We start from the raw sequence: 19457 nt of genomic DNA on the forward strand, positions 1-19457 counted from the left end.
CAGTGAGCTAGTTGTTATCTTCATTGATTCACTGAGTTCCACATCAACTTTTTTTTGTGTGGGCACTCTCTGCCAATACTGGTGTGCAGCATTATGCACAACTTATTTGGCTCAATAAGGAATTCATTATTGTTTCAATTTGTGGCACAACTGTGAAATATATAGTATGGAAAGCCACACACAATTTCATTATCGTTCCACCTATTGCCATTGAAATGGAAGCTTAAAATTATTTCAGAAGAGCAGTAGTGCAAAAATAAAGTACAAAAACACAAATAGATTTTACAGAAATCAGCTTCATAACCAGAATAGTATTGTATAGTAATTTATACATCACTGGATCATTATTACAATGATATGGGATTTGTCAGCTAAATGCATGGAAAAAAGCAAGTCACATATATGAGAAATAGAGCAGGTGATCAGCTGTGGCTTTGTTTAAGACCATGAGGCATAATGAATCCATTTTAACAGGTTACAGATTTAACCTACATACTAGATGAAGACAGTACTAAAAATTATATTTTGATGACAACAACATACAGTCAGAATGTGATTAGTTTAAAATGATATCTATTCTGAGGAAGTATTTAGAATGGGTTTCTTGCCCACTAATGCGGCAGAGGTATTTATAGGGTGTAGAAAGATTTTATTAGATCATAACAACTACAATTTTGAACATATTGCCCCATGTCTTACTTAGAGAAATAGTAACAGTGACAATCTGGAGTTGCGACTCCTAATCGAAACATCAGTTCAAACACTCTGTCAATGTAGACATTGAAAAGGTACAGTAAACCCTCCAGAGAGTAAAAAAAAAAAAAAAAAAAAAAAAAAAAAAAAAAAAAAAAAAAAAAAAAAAAAAGCACGTTGAAATTGAATCACCCCAGCAGTCTGAAATAACTTGAGTTCCAATAACAATAATGAACATGAGCAATGAAAGTGGTATATTTCCACAAAGAATGAAGTTTGGCAAGATATTGAACATATCAGGAGCAAACAAATGAAAATGAAATAGATGGAAAAAGTAAGTAAACTGTTTACTATTTCATAAGTAATCAACATAACTGTTAATACACTTATCCCACTGTGAGACAAGACAACCAACAGCCTAATGGAAAAATGATCAACCTAGTCATGCACCTATACCCAGTCGTGTACCTCTTAGTCTGTAGCAAATTGACAGTCACAACAGCTGTCCCTCTTCAGGGCTTTGAAAATATGGGGGCAGACCCCCACATTACCCAGGTTGTTTCAACTACACTGTAGAAGTTTCATTGGAAAGCCCTGGGTGAGTTCAAATGGCTCTGAGCACTATGGGACTCAACTGCTGTGGTCATAAGTCCCCTAGAACTTAGAACTACTTAAACCTAACTAACCTAAGGACAGCACACAACACCCAGCCATCACGAGGCAGAGAAAATCCCTGACCCCGCCGGGAATCGAACCCGGGAACCCGGGCGTGGGAAGCGAGAACGCTACCGCACGACCACGAGATGCGGGCCTGGGTGAGTGGACTTCTGTCCTAAATTTTGTACATTCTATTACAACTGTCCTTCTACATTTATAAGCTGAACACAGTGAGCCAAGGCACTGATGCTGATATAGGGCTTTATGAAAATTATAAAAGGTCATTCCATGAAAACATTCAGATGAAATTTCCATTTCTCTGTAACACTGTTTTTTGAAATGCTCAATGCAAACAAACTACTCAGGCAATTTCTGATCTGTCATTGTTTTAGCAACAAAAAATGACAAATTTTAAAGCAATAGTAATGTCATGTCTTGACAGTGCCATCTAGTGGCCATTTGTAATAACTTAAAAAGACAAACCCAGTTATTCACTGGGTTTGGAGGAAACAAAATACTGCTAATGTAATGTGCAGAAAAATAAGTGTGTGTTGTATACAGTCGAGAATGAGAGCAAGGGGAAGTTCAAGAAGAAGAACTCTGTTGGAAGAATGGTACACATTTTGAAGAAATAGTCGACTGTTGTATAAAACCACTAGCAAGGGGAACTGTGTAGTCATTCCATAGTGAAGAGAGTAATAATAATAACGAAACAGAAAGATTATTTATTATTTGGGAACTGTGAAAATGATGCAATTAATACCAAAACAGAACAAACATAATGATAGCCAAGACACAAATATTCTTGAATGTGATCCCTGCAACAGACCAAAAAATGTTGGGAAGACTAGAGCACCATTACAAGAATTCTGGTATTCTTGTGCTGATAACCAAGACTAATCCCAGCAAAAAAATACATACTGAGCAAAATATTCTCTCCAGATATAGTCTCAAGATACTGATACCTGCTTAGAATGGTTCAAATTTTAATAAATATGTGGACATTAACATTTTGTTCAGAAGTGTTTAATGCACAAGAATGAATGATATTGTGTTTCATTTTCAGCCATGTACATCTGACTAGCACAAAAAGTGATAGTGGTTCAAATTTGAATCGTCTGCCACATTACTCAGGGGCCCATCACAGTCCAGAATGCACAGTACAACTCACAAAAGTGAAGGACATTTGTAACTGGGTGTGAACGAAGCATTACACCTTATCAGCACTCGTCATCAAGCACGTACACTCTAAAAACTCACAATAAAATCAGCTCCACGTAGTTCCTAGGAGTTCGGACATGGAAAAGGCACTTGGAGTTGGAAGGTGGAATCAAGGGCGGAACACCAGTAAGAAATACCTAAATATCACAGAACTCAGTATAGTGACTTTGTAGTTCAGTGACTTAATCAACAGACTTATACGCAACTATAAAATATCAGGATTCTGGGCAAGTCCCACTTTCAGCAATTTTTTCAATCCTAAAAAGGGCACAGCATGAAGTTTCTTTAACAGTAATATTCCATGCAAATGTCTTGCACTTCGATGACCAGATGCATCCTATGCGGAAATGAGTCTATGAAACGAGCCAATTCTTTCATTTTCTGCTACCTCCTTCCAGACAGCTAGGGCTACATCCCAGTTTCTTCGCGGGTTCTTGGCACACAATCACACCAGTTTTCTTGTATGATCTGTTTCATGTCCACTCATGCATATTCTGTGGAGCTGAGATTTGGTGCAGGGGAGTACCAGTCAATAAGAGAAATCCCATTCTGAAACTTCCTGGCAGATTAAAACTGTGTGCCGGGCCGAGACTCGAACTCAGGACCTTTGCAAAGGTCCCGAGTTCGAGTCTCGGTCCGGCACACAGTTTTAATCTGCCAGGAAGTTTCATATCAGTGCACACTCCACTGCAGAGTGAAAATCTCATTCCGTTCTGCAAACCACTGCAGCGTCATAGCTGACATTTGTGCTGCACAATGACCCTGCAGGAAACAGAGTAATCCCTTGGGATATAGTTGTCACACTGATACAATCATAATATTATCCATATTACAAGTATACTGGTCAGCATCAAGTTGTCCATCTGGCCTGCAAAGCATCTTAAGTACACAGGAACACTTTCAGCCCCAAACTGCCACAGACACACAGTTACAGTGAGATGACTTGCAGATATATTTGAAGTTGAAACTGACATCATGAGGCCTATACACTTGCACTGAACCATTATTTGTGGTAGAAAATACTGATTTCTCAGAAAATATTACATTCTGCCAGTTGCAACTGATATACTCCACAGCAACCACTAATTGGTAGAGTCAATGATTATCACAGAGCTTCCCTTTGATGGCTGCACAATTGCTTTATAGTCCAGCCTTCCAAACCATGTGAACTTATGCAGGAAAAACAGCAATATGTTTCAACTACATCATATTTAGAAAGGGATATTGCTGTGATGTGTTTTTAACACCTAGCTCCCAAATATTTACTGGAATCTTCAATATCATGATCTTAATTTATCTATCATTGCACTGTGCCCCAACCTCCAATACTGTAAAATTCTATTCCTTTAGAAGTGCAATGACACAGTCATAAATTAGGCTAATCTGTTCCTAGAATGTACAAATGTGAGAGAATTGTATGTTAGGTGTAATTGACTGAGGTGGTGTATTTCTTAAGACACATGCTTCTGGATCAGGAGAATGGAGGCTCATGCTGTCTGACCATCCCGATTTAGGTTTTCCATAATTTTCCTAAATCACTTCAGACAAATACTGGGATGTTTCCTTCCATGAGGCCATGGCCTACTACCTGTCCTGTCCTGCCCTACCCTCATTGAACAAATTTATATTTGTGTGTCTGCATACATGCTTATGTTTTCCTTGTATGAAGCTGACAGATCTTATATCACTGAAAAATGATCATTGGATGAATAAATTACTGACACTGACAATGTAGCAAGGCCATTATATGCCAAATGCTCTAATTTTGGAAAAGTACCCACATGACCATCATGAATTTTGCTGAAATTTTGTTTGAACATTTGCACATGTTTCCCATGAACATTGGTAAAGTTTCACAATCATTAATTCAATACTTCTGGATAGACAGACATTTGTTTGACCCCATAGTGCAGCTGTGAGTTTTCGGCAACTTTCAACTTTGAAACACAATGTTTTTTTGTAAGAAATAAAACTTGACCACTGTGTACAACTTTCTGTGCTCTCTTAAGTGAAATAATAAAACGAGATTTCCTGAGCTATTAGCCTATGGATAATTTGAACCAAAGTCGGCTGAAAGAAATATATGCTGGAGGGGGACGTGAACTTTAACTTTTTATATCTCTAGAATTAACTGTGAGATAAACCTGAAACTTTGCACATAACAACTTACCAATACAAGGTCTTAGAATACAAAATTTCATTCTCCCAATGCTTTCCAATTATTTACAAACTGAGGGCAAAATTGGCGATTCTTCTAAAATGCCAAAAATAGCTATATCTGGCCCACTTTTACAAAAAAGGGATCTTCTGAAAGCCCTTTCAAATTATTTTCATTCGAAATACCACGTTGTAAAGCACCTAAAAACCATACTTCGTTTTGCAACACAAGAGATTCAAGTAGTTTGAAGTAAATATAAGATTGGGATCCTAAATGAGATCTCCTTTAGCTTTGGCCTCTGACACTTATACAAATGTCAATTTTTCGTATGAACACTACTACTTCACATTAACCACAAACTATGCCACCACACAGTATGTTACACCTTAAACCAGAATTAAACTAGCGTATCAATAGCATTATACAATAAAAATACATACTAATCATTCTCTATAACATGAATCCATTCCAAAAAATGTCAGGAAGACTGTTGTGAACTTCACCGAAATTTACACACTGTGACAGACCTAGAGGCTATTTATACAATGTGTGCTGCAACTGTTGTGTAACAATTTTACTACCATAATCGCCATCACCTTCATAACGCACAGTTAGATTGTGAAGTTTGTAACCAGTTTGATCCTGTAATTATAGCAAAAAACTGATATTGGCTGCCTCAAAGACAACAAAACAATTTTATAACATAATAAAAGTTGTCAGATTTAATCTGCGTAGCAGGAAAATACAGACCCATTTTCGATGCACCTCCACCTAGTCTTTTTTTTAGGGGCTTATATGCTGGGATTGAAAACCAAATATAGTTTTTAAGTGGTTTAGGACTTGGTCTTTTGAATGAAAATGATTGAAATGTGTTTTCAGAAGACTGTTTTGTAAAAGTGGGCCAGAAATAGATATGTTTAGCATTTTTTGAAAACTCGTTAACTTTGCCCTCAATTGGTATCTTGGATGTATCTCTTAATTACTTCCAGAGAGATAAAATGCATCGAAGTGTCTTTTATGCTACGTGCAAAGTGCAGAATGTCTCAAGTTTTGATTGTTTTCATGGTATTTATTGCCCAACATACTCTCCATACAAAAGTTCAGGAGGATACTGCCTGAACAATAATACAAAATTGTATGTGTTATGATTATCTATTTTTTCAAAAACTAAGGCTTAGTGACCTGAGGTATTTCACAGTAGTTACTTCTGAATGGTGTTCAAATAGTGTGTTAAGCCAAATTAAATCACCGAGTTGCTGAGAGTAGTCTCTCCTCAACCCAATTAAATTGTACAATCATAAAAAAGCGTCAATGTTCTCGCTTCAGCTGCTGCATTGACTGAAAAATCAGCCTTTGACAAAATTCATCATTCTGTTAAACTTTGTAGGAATTTATTATACAACAACAACTACAAACAAATGATCGCAATTTCAGAAAAATTGTGTGATTTATTCAAGAGAAAGAGCTTCACAAATTGAACAAGTCAATGATGCGCTGGTCCACCTCTGGCCCTTGAGCAAGCAGTTATTTGGCTTGGCATTGATTCTTAGAGTCGTTGGATGTCCTCCTGAGGGATCTCATTCCAAATTGGTGTGTTAGATCATCAAAATCCCGATATTGATGGAGGGCCCAGCCCATAATATTCCTAAAGTTTTCAGTTGGGGAGAGATCTGGCAACCTTGCTGGCCAAAGTAGGGTTTGGAAAGACAAGTGGTAGAAACTCTTGTTGTGTTGGGCGGACATTATCTTGCTGAAATGTAAGCCCAGGATGGCTTGCTATGAATGATAACAAAATGGGGCATAGAATATCATCAACGTACCACTGTGCTGTAAGGATGTTGCGGATAGCAACAAAAGGGGTCCTGCTATAAAATGACATGCCACCCCAGACCATCATTCCAGGTCATCTAGCCATATGGGGAGTGACAGTCAGGTTGATATCCCACTGATGTCAGGCGCATCTCCAGACACGTATTCAGCATGCAATCTCATTGACTGGAGCAGAATTGTCTTCATTGATGAGTCCTGTCTCAAACTGACACCCAATGACCAGCAAAGACATGTCTGGAGATGCCCTGGACAGTGGTCGTACACCACATGGCCAAACAACCTGGAGTGATTGTCTAGGGTGCCATTTACTTTCATAGCAGGAACCCCCCTCCCCCTGGCCGTCACCTGTGACACCTCTACAGCACAGCGGTACATTGACAATAGTCTACATCCTATTTTATTGTTCTTCATGGCAAGTCATTCTGGGCTTATATCTCAGCAAGATAATGCGCACTCACACAGAGCAAGAGTTACTACTGCCTGTCTTTCTGCTTGCTAAACCCTACTTTGGCCAGGTAGGTCGCTGGATCTCTCTCCAGCTGAGAATGTTTGGAGCATTACATGCTGGACCCTCCATCAATCTTGGGATTTTGACAATCTAACATGCCAATTGGAAAGACTTTGGCATGGTATCCCCAGGAGGACATCCAACAACTCTATCAATCAAATGTTGATGGTGTTAGGACAGCAACCAGCCACAAATTTACTTTGAGTTCCTTTATTCAAAGGAAACCGTTACCGGTTTCGAATCGTTGCGATTCATCATCAGACGGTTTACATGCTTTCTTTCTGACATTTGGTGTGTTTTTTATAGATTAATTGTCCTAAAATATAAATAAAACATAATTACAAACACGCCACACACGGATGGTTGCGTTGCAGATTTTCATTGCATGTGACTTACGTGAAACGTCGGTTTCGAGTGATTGTTTCCATAACGTTCATCCAATCGATGTAAATGCATTTCCACTGCATCCTCGTTGTTGCACACGTAATAGTTTTCACTGTACACTTTAGATTTGTCGCTGAGATCATTCCAACCATGCACCACATGTTTTGGTGGAATGATCTCAGCGACAAATCTAAAGTGTACAGTGAAAACTATTACGTGTGCAACAACGAGGATGCAGTGGAAATGCATTTACATCGATTGGATGAACGTTATGGAAACAATCACTCGAAACCGACGTTTCACGTAAGTCACATGCAATGAAAATCTGCAACGCAACCATCCGTGTGTGGCGTGTTTGTAATTATGTTTTATTTATATTTTAGGACAATTAATCTATAAAAAACACACCAAATGTCAGAAAGAAAGCATGTAAACCGTCTGATGATGAATCGCAACGATTCGAAACCGGTAACGGTTTCCTTTGAATAAAGGAACTCAAAGTAAATTTGTGGCTGGTTGCTGTCCTAACACCATCAACATTTGTCTTCAAAAACAGCCACGGTCTCCAACATGTCATCATATGACAAAATTGCATCTATCAATCAATGCCAAGCCAAATAACTACTTGCATAAGGACTAGAGATCTACCAATGCGTTATTGACTTGTTCAATTTGCAAAGCCCTTTCGCTTGAATAAATCATCCAGTTTTTCTGAAATTGTAATCATTTTTTGTTCATACATGTAAATCGTATTCACTGATTTTCATCTCATTCAGATATGTCCTCTGTGGTTTGTCTTTCTTTTCTTTATATCTCTTTTGACTTACAATAAATTTCAAGTAATAATTCCTCTTCCATGTGTTCTCAATATAATCCAGGAAAATAGTATGTTTGGGTTCATTTGCATCAGTGCCGTACAGGACTTTGTAGTGGCTGTGATATTGCCCCATCACTTTTTTTACTATCAACCGTACAATACATAAGTGTGTTGCACTGAAGTACTGTAGCTGTTAATTTGCCTCCATTGCTGATTGCTACAATTTACAATTCTTACAGCACTGACAAAATAAGCCTACTGAATGTCAACAAGACTGTGTCCTTTCAGCTTCCTACAGCTGAATTGGCAGAAATCTTACAACTTTGGAGTAACACTGTAGCCAATCTTGAACATCAGCAACACTGTAGATCTGTGGTAGTTTTAAGGGCTCCACCCATGAACGATGGAAACTGCAACATATTCAGAAATAAACAGCCAAGTATTCTTGACAAGCAAGAACGTAATTTTCATTGCTGCTCATGAGTTGTGCTACTAGGTTCCTGCCTAACTACAGTTTGTGAAGGCATAGGTTTGCTGTTTACAACACTGTTTATATATTAATTTGAAACATTAATTTCATTTGTGTGGCCATATACTGAAGGTATTTTAAATCCATCTTTGCAACCACAAGAAAATGCATATTTTGTCACCAAATCATTTCATTTTAATAAAATAAAACACCATCAGTGAAATATATTTACAATTTGGCTTGCTTTCTAGATCAAAAAGTAGTTCCTTACAAATAATGTCGACTTTACTTAACGTGTTTTATGTCCAATTTTCACTCACACCAGAAATAATCACATGCTTGCTTGTTTTCTCAAGGTATTTATTCATTTGGCATAGTTAGTCCAGCCCCTATTCCCAAATTGCAATGCACTGTGTTTTAATCAAGAAATTCACATTTCTACAAAGCAATGTAGTTTCAGGCTGGACTCAACAGCGCCAAACGAAGGAATATCTCAAGAAAAGATGCGACCAGACAGTGTTTTCCTGATGAGAGTGAAAATTGGTCATAAAATACTTTAAGTAAAACTGGCATCATTTGGAACTAATTGTTTTTCAATCTAGTAAGCAAGCTACATTGTTAATGTCTTTTATTACAGATCACTGATGATGTTTTATTTCAATAAAACAAAATAGCTGGCCGGAGTGGCCGAGAGGTTCTAGGCGCTACAGTCTGGAACCGCGTGACCACTACGGTCGCAGGTTCGAATCCTGCCTCGGGCATGGATGTGTGTGATGTCCTTAGGTTAGTTAGGTTTAAGTAGTTCTAAGTTCTAGGGGACTGATGACCTCAGACGTTAAGTCCCGTACTGCTCAGAGCCATTTGAACCAAAACGAAATACATTTGGTGACAAAATACACATTTTCTTGTAGTTGCAAAGACAGATTTAAAGTACCTTCATTTTATTCATGCTGCATATGTAACGTTCTATATGATATGACTGGCTGTTGAGCTGACATGTCTTGATCTATGATTGGCAAACAGAAACAAATCCGGCAGTTTTCATCTTGATTTCATTGCTTACGAAGCATGAGGTATGCCGTACTTGATATGTTGTATTTTTTATTTGCACTTGAGTATTACGAAATTATGCGTCTTCAGTGAAACAACGTATTAAGGATATCTAAAAACACATAATTTTTATTATGTTTTTTGTGCTAAACTGACAGGAATTGCTGTTTTGGTATACAGAACCTTTGCTTAATCGATTACACAACACGGAAACAGTGACCTCAGCAGCAGTAGTCTCATCTGCAAATGTAAGATGACCTTGTATTTTTCAAATGACCAATTTGGGAAAAACAACTCTTCTTATAACTGGGTAAATATGGTAAATATTAACAGAAATTCAAATGTTAAAGATATGCTCTTATCTAAAGAAACACTTTAGAAAATAAAAGCTTTAAACTGTTTAAGCAATTTTTTCCCACATTCATTTATATATACAAAATTTTGATATGCTTGAATGGATAGTCACTCCCAAATGACAAGATATTAATTTTAACTATTAAATAGTATTATTTATTATGTGATCTGTTTGAGATGCCTTTTATAACTCTCACTCAACAGAGTCAGCTGTTAATTTGGGTTATGTTTATGAAAATATTGTGACAATTGAATGGCACAGCAAATACTGATAACATGAAACCATTTTCTTTGTAAACCACATACACTTGTGCTCACTTACCTCTATGCTGTAACAGTACACTGCCTCTAGCAAGTTATTCTCATTCAATTCAATTCAGTTCAATTCCATTAAAGCACTAAACCCACTGTGGCAAATGTAATTCCTGCCAGGCAATAGAACAATTATAGAAATATGACCATTCTTTTAGTGTTTATAATAATTTCCTAATTACTGCATCAAGACAAGGAAGTAATTAGTACAGAGTGCACTTTTAAGAAACACATGTACGAATCGGAATAAGATAAACCCAACATCATGTAGCTACACGAACTGGTCTAATGCATTATTTTCATACAGTACCATGAAAGGACAGGTTATGGCTCAAATGTGTTATTTCCATATATTATCATGAAAGGATAGATAATGGTCTCACAACCCAAAGACAAATAGAGAGTCTACGAATTAAGACTGAAGGGGCTACAGCGACAAGTATGTCGTGTCCTCAATGGAACCAGTTTGGCAACTGTCTTAAGGGTCATTTCATGACAAATCACCTAATTGCGGAATATTTCTTGCTCAACCATCATGGATTTCGATGAAATTTTATGTGAACATTCACACATGTCCCCAACTAACACTGGTAAAAGCAGTACTGGCTGAGATATAGTCACTTGTTTGACTTCACGTGCAGCTTTGCGCAGAGCGAACATGAATTTCTGGTGTCTGGGCTGTTACATATCGGGCAATATTTTGTTGAAAGAAATTAAATTTGGTCATCTTGTACATAATGATAAGAAGAAGAAGAAGAAGAAGAAGAATTGTATAACCCATATTCAGCCAGAACACTTCAGGCAAAATTGCCTGGAAAAATCTGTGTCCAAAAAAACTTTCAAAGTTTGGCTTCTTATATCTTAGGGACTAAAGGAATGATGAATGTGAAACTTGGCATGTAGTACCCTAACAACACAAGATTCTCAAATATAAAGTTCCATTTATGTACCACTTTCCAATACTGAATACATTAAATGCAAAGTTTGAGATTTTATAGACCTGATCTTGCAAAAAAACTGTCCTATAAAACTTTCCAAACTGGACTGATTAGAAAGACAATGATTTTAACTGCAAAGAAAGTGTATTTGATTATCCTGTGCAGGCTAACAATGCTAGATAATTTGAATCAGAGTTGGGTGTGAAAATCGTAGCATGAAAAAAATGTGAACTTCGTATTCTCGTATCTCAGAGTAAACTCATGCTTCACATTAAACATAATATGCAATATGTTGGCAGCACAAGGATGTGGAATACAAAATTTCATTCACTTACTATTTTCCAATAGTCTACAAACTCTACAGTAAGTGATGATTTTTGTGAAAAGGTGAAAGCAGGGTATATTTTGACACTCCTTTTACAAATACCATTTTCTATTAAACCTTAAAAAGCAGTCTAATTCAAAAGAACATGCCCTTTCCAGCTGTGATTAGTTTAAAATCAATTATGGAAAACAGATTTTCTATAAGCAAACTGAATGTTATCTATGCTTGTAATTTTCATGAAAATCGAGTTTGGACTGATTTTGTAGAAATTTAGTAAGCTGTATGTGAATGATATTTTATAGTGGAAAACCTTATGTTGTTAAGTTGTTTTGTCCACAGTTTCATGTTTATCATGCCTTTAATCAGCAAGATTTGAGAAGTAAAAATTAAAACTTTATTCGCAGCATGATTTTTCCAGCTAGTTTGACTCATTTAGCTCAAACTATCACTGGTAGTCCATGTTGGAAATAAACCCTATGTTCTGGGAGGGCTTAACACACATTGTTTTGAGTTACACTGGTTTTTACGGTTTAATAAAAACGGTATTTGTAAAAAAGTGTCAAATATACCCTATTTTCACCATTTTACAAAAAATCATCCTTTTATCGATGAATTTGTAGAACTACTGCAAAATAGTAAGTGAGTGAAATTTTGCATTTCATGTCCTTGTGCTACTGACCTACTGCATATTAAGTTTCACATTCAGCATGTGTCTACGCTACAAGATACAAGAAAATGAAGTTGATCTTTTTTTGCAATGATTTTAGAACTAATTCAAATTATCTAGCACTGTTAGCCCACATTGGATTATCAACTACAATTTTATTGCAGTTGAACCACTACTTTTCTAATGAGTCCTGTTTGGAAAGTTTTATACAACACAGTTTTTTACAAAATCATGTCAAAATACCATAGTTTTAACTTTTTATAAAATTTTCGGCTTTGCACTTAATTTATTCAGTATTGGAAAGAGGTGCATAAATGGAACATTATATTTGGGAATCTTGTGTTTTTAGGTTACTACATGCCAAGTTTCACGTTCGTCATACCTTTAGTCCTCGAGATATACGAAGGCCAATTTTGAAGGTTTATTTGGGTGCACATTTTTTCAGGAAATTTTGCCTGAAATTTTCTAGCTGAATATGGGTTGCAAAATTTAGCCCATATTGCTGCATCTAACATTAAACTTTACGAATGTTCACTGGGGTCACGTGTGAATGTTGACATAAAATTTCAATGAAATCCACGATTGTCGAGCTAGGAGTCTAAGGTGTATCGATGTTGAATGACACAGAAAACTTAATCTGAATGGCCAGATGGGGAATTTGAACCTAACTAATCCCAAACAACAGTCCAGTCCCTTAACCACTACACTGCACCTTAAAGTATGGTTACATGGGCCATAAAAATTGCATACTGCTGATAATACATGTTGTCTGGCCACATTGCAGCCACATGTACTACAATGTTACCTACCACTATTGCCCAGAAATATTTACAGCAATAGATTTCTGGGCCAGAAGTGTTTGCAAGGCACCATACTACTGGCACAAAATGGACAAATGTGAGCTAGAGGAAGTGGATGTGGCTCTATCACTTTTAGATCAAACAACGAATCATGTTAGAAAGAACAAGAGAACTATGGGTGTGTGGATGCGTTCTTTTTTAAGCAAGTGAAATGTTTCAGATAATTTAACTAGTGAAATGGTGCTGGGTACATCCCTGTTCCAAAATTAGCCCAGAATGTCTGAACACAATTTCTAATATCTCATATAAGCAACTTGTCCGAAAACTGATACAAATATAAGAGAGTGTATGCCAGTTATAACATGACAGGTGAACACCCTTCTGATTTTAACTATTGGTGATTCTTACATAAGTTTAATGTATCTATTTAAAGTTCAGTATTAATCAGTAAGGTATATGGTACCAAATGCACACAATGCTTTGGTAGAAGGACTGAAAGATTTCGCTAACCAAAGATTACTAAACTCTCATAAAATTTATGATTGGAGTTGGTACCAACCCATGGCTCCTGCCAATCTAGTATTGTCTGTATAGGGTGTTAAAATGACATTGAAAACTCATTTTGTACATGAAATACTACTGGAGACCTTATTGTTGTAATTAACTAGTGCATAAACCGTAAATTATGATAACCTTTGAATAAAATTTTTAGTAGTAATATTTACAATGGTTTAGTAACAACGTAACATCCCCCCCCCCCCCCCCCCTTAGTGTTCCACGGTAATTAAGGTTTGAAATATGAATACAATTTTTATTGTTATTTCATTCTTGTTCACCAGTGCATGCCACTGTTTGCACTATGAATTCCTGCTTCAGGTAGGTCTCAAGACAGTATGAAACTAAAGGTATCAAATGCCAAACACTTGCATAAACAGCTACCCACCATTTCACTCCTTCTTTGTAACTCTTTTGCCCCATAGTTGGCACAGAGTCAAAGACTTCAGAAATCTTTATATGCTTGATCAAGCACCATTCCAATCTCATCAGCATCAGCTTGCCAATTGCTCTTTCGGATTACAATCTTTGTATATGTTAATTTCATCGTCACATAGCTCTGGCTATAGATGAACCACATTTACAAAATTCATAGTTCTCTCATTTGTTCACTTCTCCACTGCTCTACACAACAAACTCACAACTACAAACAACTAAAAAACATGTCACTATAAGTGCATGTGAAAACTTTCAAACAAAAGAAAAACGATATTGTTGTTTTCACTCAGATGCATGACTGCAGCACTGTCAGTGACAGAAGTAGAGAACAAAGGGGACAACATGAAGGAAGCAATTGCACACAAAGAAGGAGATAGATATTGCCCTGCAATATGAAATATTCTGCACCCTTGGTGGACAACACCGACAACCCTCGGCAATATGTCAGCAACTATATGCAACAGCATGCAGAATCTGCAATAATGTCGAGTGATACTTCAAAATAGCCTCTTACTCCAGCCACAATGCAGCAAAGTTGATGGCAATGCAAGTGTAGCCAAACATTTCTACACAAATACCACGTTGTCTGTTGAAAACTATTGAGTTAGTGAGTGTGTGTGTGTGTGTGTGTGTGTGTGTGTGTGTGTGTGTGTGTGTGTGTGACAACAACACTGTAGTATGAAAAAGCTCTGTCCAATGCAGAAGTTAGGAAACAATCAAAGAAGAAAATGAACAAGGAAAATTTCTTAACAGAAAATTGCCACTTACACTGTCTGGTATCCACATTATTTTTGTTGTTGGATATGGATGGTCGAAGGTACTTTTTGCACTAAATTCTGAGGTATCTTCATCTAAGGAAACTATTTGTACTTTATTATTGTATTCCTCCACGAAGCTTCCGAGAGCCAATCTGCAACATGGACATGCTTACTGATAACAATAAAAATAATAATATTAATATAATGACAACAATTGGAGAAACTTTCCAAAAGAGTAAAACTGTTTCACACTGGTATTCGAACTTGGACCCTTGCCTTTTGCAGGCATTAATCTTACTGACCGAGCTGCCTAGTAATGAAGGTCAGTAGTAAGTTGTTTCTAAACAGCATAGTTGGTAGGAAAATTGCCTGTCAAAGGCAAGAGTCCAAGTTCCAGTTCCAGTGGGGCATGAAGTTTTAATTTACCATGAAGGTTCATAACAGCAATCAATCAGCTGAAGAGTTAAGCCTAGTTTACATGATGACATTGGGTTGCGCCACTCATTGTGTGGAATGAGTTGCACGCTAGTGGTTTCATATATGACTGTAGACAGGGCGACACCAGTGCACACTTCAGTTTCTTCGTTTTGTCGGTCCCTGAGTCGTGTCTGAAATGAAAGTTTTGGCAGCTGCATGTCGCACAAGTTGTGAAGGAGTTAAAGCTTGTTGCATGGAATCGCTGCTTAAGGAAAAAAATAAGAAACTTGTTTCGATTCGTGACTGGATGAAGAAAAGACGTCAGTTCAGTTGCTCAGCATCACTGCTGAAATAATTTTTAATGGAATATCCAAGAAGTTCTTTTAATTATCTTAGAATGTCACCAGAACTGTTCACATTTGTTCTAAATAGAGTTAATTATGAAATAAGGAATAAAGGTACTGTTATACATGAAGTACTGTCACCAGAACTGAAATTGCATATCATATTGTGTGCATTACAATCGAGAAGACTCGGCATGCTATAAGATACGGTTCTAGTTGGTGATGACGCTATTTCATTAACACCAATAATTATTAACATTAACAGTAATACTTATTAACATTAGCAACAATAATTATTCGAAGCAGGCCGCATTAAGAAGATAGATCTGTACAGTGGCAATATTTCAAAATTCTAAAATATGTGAATGGAGTGCACTGCAGCAATGTTTTAGATAGATGAATATTGAATAAAGAATGCAGCTTCTTGAATTTGTATAGCCTTCCCTCCTGTCAACAATATTCCTTAACAAAGAGCTGGCCAACTCAAATGATGGGATTTTAGTCTTGTAGACGAGAGCATTGCCACAGCTAGGATTACACTTGCTTGTATTTTTCTTAATTCAATTGTATATGTACTCCTAACTTAATAAATTTTGCCCTGCAAATATGATATTGTCAAACCATCTATGTTATGATCGCACACGACGGTCTCAGCAATATGTTGCTTATTCTGGTAATCAGTATCACTGAAATCCCACAAACACCTATCAAAGCATAGATATCCAAAAAGCGAACATTATTTTCAGTTTCCCACTTCATATTTCAGTTTGTCTACACTCAACAAACACACATAACCTCAAAATTCATGCAACTAGTGTCGCCAAAGTTGGAACACGCCGAAAGTGTTTAGTTTCACCAACGAGTTGCGCAAACGCGCGGCGCGCATGCGCAGTGGCCAGTAGCGCAGTTGCCTGCAACCTAGTGTCATTGTGTACACTAGGCTTTATAGATACAACCTAAGAACAACAACAACAACAACAACAATAATAATAATGGTTAGCCAAATGCAATTCAGCATAGGAGCAAGACATTATTAACAAAAGCCATGTTGACTAAAATAAATTGAAGTTTTATCTATTGAGAATGTCTTCAATGAACACTTAGCCAGTATACCTAGCAACACATAAATGGAAATTAAAATGTATCTCCTTTATTGTCAATAAGGTTTGGTGATATGTAAATAAGAAGTGTGTTTAAAAAGTTTTGGGTATTTTCATTTTTTTAAAAATAATTTTATTCATTCATCTACATTAATGTTATCTCCTAATCACCATTAGGTAATATACATCTACATCGATACTCTGCAAATCACACTTTAGTACCTGGCAGAGGGTTCATCAAACCACCTTCGCAATAATTCTCTATTATTCCAATCTCGAACAGAGAGTGGAAAAAACAAACACCAATATCCTTCTATGCAAGCTCTGATTTCCCTTATTTTACTATGATAATTGTTTCTTCCTATGTAGGTTTGTGCCATCAAAATATTTTTGCATTTGGAGCAAAAAGTTGGTGATTGAAATTTGCGGGAAGATTACACACACACACACACACACACACACACACACACACCACCTTTGTTTTAATTATGTCCACCCCAAATCTTGTATCATGTCAGTGATACTCTCTCCCCTATTTCTCGATAACACAAAACACGGTGCCCTTTCTTGAACTTTCTTGATGTACTCCATTAATCATATTTGGTAATGATCCCACACCATGCAGTAGTACTCCACAATAGGACAGACAAGCATAGTGTAGGCAATCTTTTCAGTGGATCTGTTGCATCTTCTAACAGTTCTGCCGATAAAACTCAGTCTTTGGTTTGCCTTCCCCACAACATTTTCTATGAATTCTTTTCAATTTAAGTTGTATGTAATTGTAATTCCTAGGTATTTAGTTGAATTTATGACCTTCAGATTTGACTGATTTATCATGTAACTGAAGTTCAACAGATTCCTTTTAGCACTCATGTGGATGACCTCACACTTTCCATTATTTAGGGTCAATTGCCAATTTGAAATCCCTTGTCAATAGCACGAAACACTGTGTGTGTAAAGAGCCACTTGCGTTTCACAAGACGATGTTGACTGTGTGTCAATAGACTGTTCTCTTCAAGGTAATTCGTAATGTTCGAACACAATGTATGCTCCAAAATCTTGTTGCGTATTGACGTTAATGATATGGGCCCCTAATTTAGTGGTTTACTCCTACTACCTTTCTTGAATATTGGTGTGACTTTTGCAACTTCCCACTTTTTCGTCAAGCAATCGGTTGCATATGATTATTAAGTATCAAGCTATTGCATCAGTATACTCTAAAATGAAACCAATGGGTACACAGACTAGACCAGAACACTTGATTTCACTAAGTGATTTAACTTGCTTCACTGCTCCAAGGCTATCTACTTCTAAGTTACTCATGTTGGCAGCTGTTCTTGATTCGAAGTTTGGAATATTTACTTTGTCTTCTTTGGTGAAGGAATTTTGGAGGGCTGTGTTTAGTAGCTCTGCTTTGGTAACACTGTTGTTGATAGTAATTCCATTGCTATCATGCAAAGAAGGCACTGATGTGTGTCTTGTTACTACAACACTTTACATATGACCAGAATCTTTTTGAAATTTCTGTCAGGTTTCGAGACGAAGTTTCTTGTGGAAACTATTATAAGCACCTCGCATTGAAGTCCGTACTAAATTTCAAGCTTCTGTAAAAGATAGCCAATCTCAAAGATGTTGTGTTTGTTTAAATTTAGCATGTTTTTTTCATTGTTTCTGCGACAGTTTTCTGACCCGTTTTGTGTACCAAGGGGGATCAGCTACATGGCTTGTTAATTTATTTGGTATAAATCTGTCTATTGCTGCTGATACTATTTCTCTGAATTCAAGCCACATCTGGTCTAAACTTACATGGTTAATTTGGAAGGAGTGGAGACTGTCTCTCAGGAAGCATCAAGTGAATTTTTATCTGCTTTTTTGAACAGGTATATTTTTCATTTATTTTTGGAGGATATGGGGTTACAATATTCAATCTCACAACAACAACCCTCTGTTCTCCAATCCTTGTATCCGTTTTGATGCTTGTTATTAGCTCAGGATTATTTGTTGGTAAGAGGTCAAGCGTGTTTTCACAACCGTTTACTATTCATGTGGGCTCATAAAGTAACTTGTTGAAATAATTTTCAGAGAATGCATTTAGCACAATTTCTGATGATGTTTTATGCATACCTCCAGATTTAAACATGTATTTTTGTCAACATATCAAGGGTAAATTAAAGTCGCCACAAACTATAACTGTACGAGTCAGGTACGTGTTTGAAATTTTCAAATTTTCTATGAACCTTTCAGCAATTGTATCATCCGAGTTGTGAGGTCAGTAAAAGGATCCAATTATTATTTTATTCCAGTTGCCAAGAATGACCTTTGCCTATACTAACTCACAGAAACTATCTATTTCTATTTTGCTACAAGATAAAATACTTATAACAGCAACAAACAAGCCACCACCAACTGTGTTTAGCCAATCCTTTCAGAACATGGAGCTGTGGTACTTCCCAACACTTATGCCAGCACTTCTTCAAATCCCTGAAACATTTCTGGAACTCTTTATCTCTGAGACAGCACTTAGCTCTTTCAGTGATGCACTTATTGTCTCATCTAAGCTTGTAAATGATCCTTTAAGGTTATCTTTATTTTTGGTAAACAGAAACGAGTCACATGGGTCCATATCTGGAAAATATGGAGGCTGGAGTATCATTACAGTGTT

At 36.8% G+C, this 19457-nt stretch overlaps 1 protein-coding gene across 3 annotated transcripts in view; it reads right to left on the reverse strand.

Annotated features, from left to right (window-relative positions):
- Window positions 1-19457, reverse strand: part of LOC126183433 (DDB1- and CUL4-associated factor 7) — a 131324-nt gene that overhangs the window by 52811 nt on the left and 59056 nt on the right. For all 3 annotated transcript variants that reach the window (XM_049925416.1, XM_049925414.1, XM_049925415.1), the window contains exon 3: window positions 14945-15086. In XM_049925416.1, coding sequence (XP_049781373.1) covers window positions 14945-15086 — 142 coding nt within the window. The remainder of the gene's footprint in view (window positions 1-14944; window positions 15087-19457) is intronic.

This window comes from Schistocerca cancellata, chromosome 4 (genome assembly GCF_023864275.1).
Source record: "Schistocerca cancellata isolate TAMUIC-IGC-003103 chromosome 4, iqSchCanc2.1, whole genome shotgun sequence".
In the NCBI taxonomy this organism is placed as follows: Eukaryota; Metazoa; Arthropoda; class Insecta; order Orthoptera; family Acrididae; genus Schistocerca; species Schistocerca cancellata.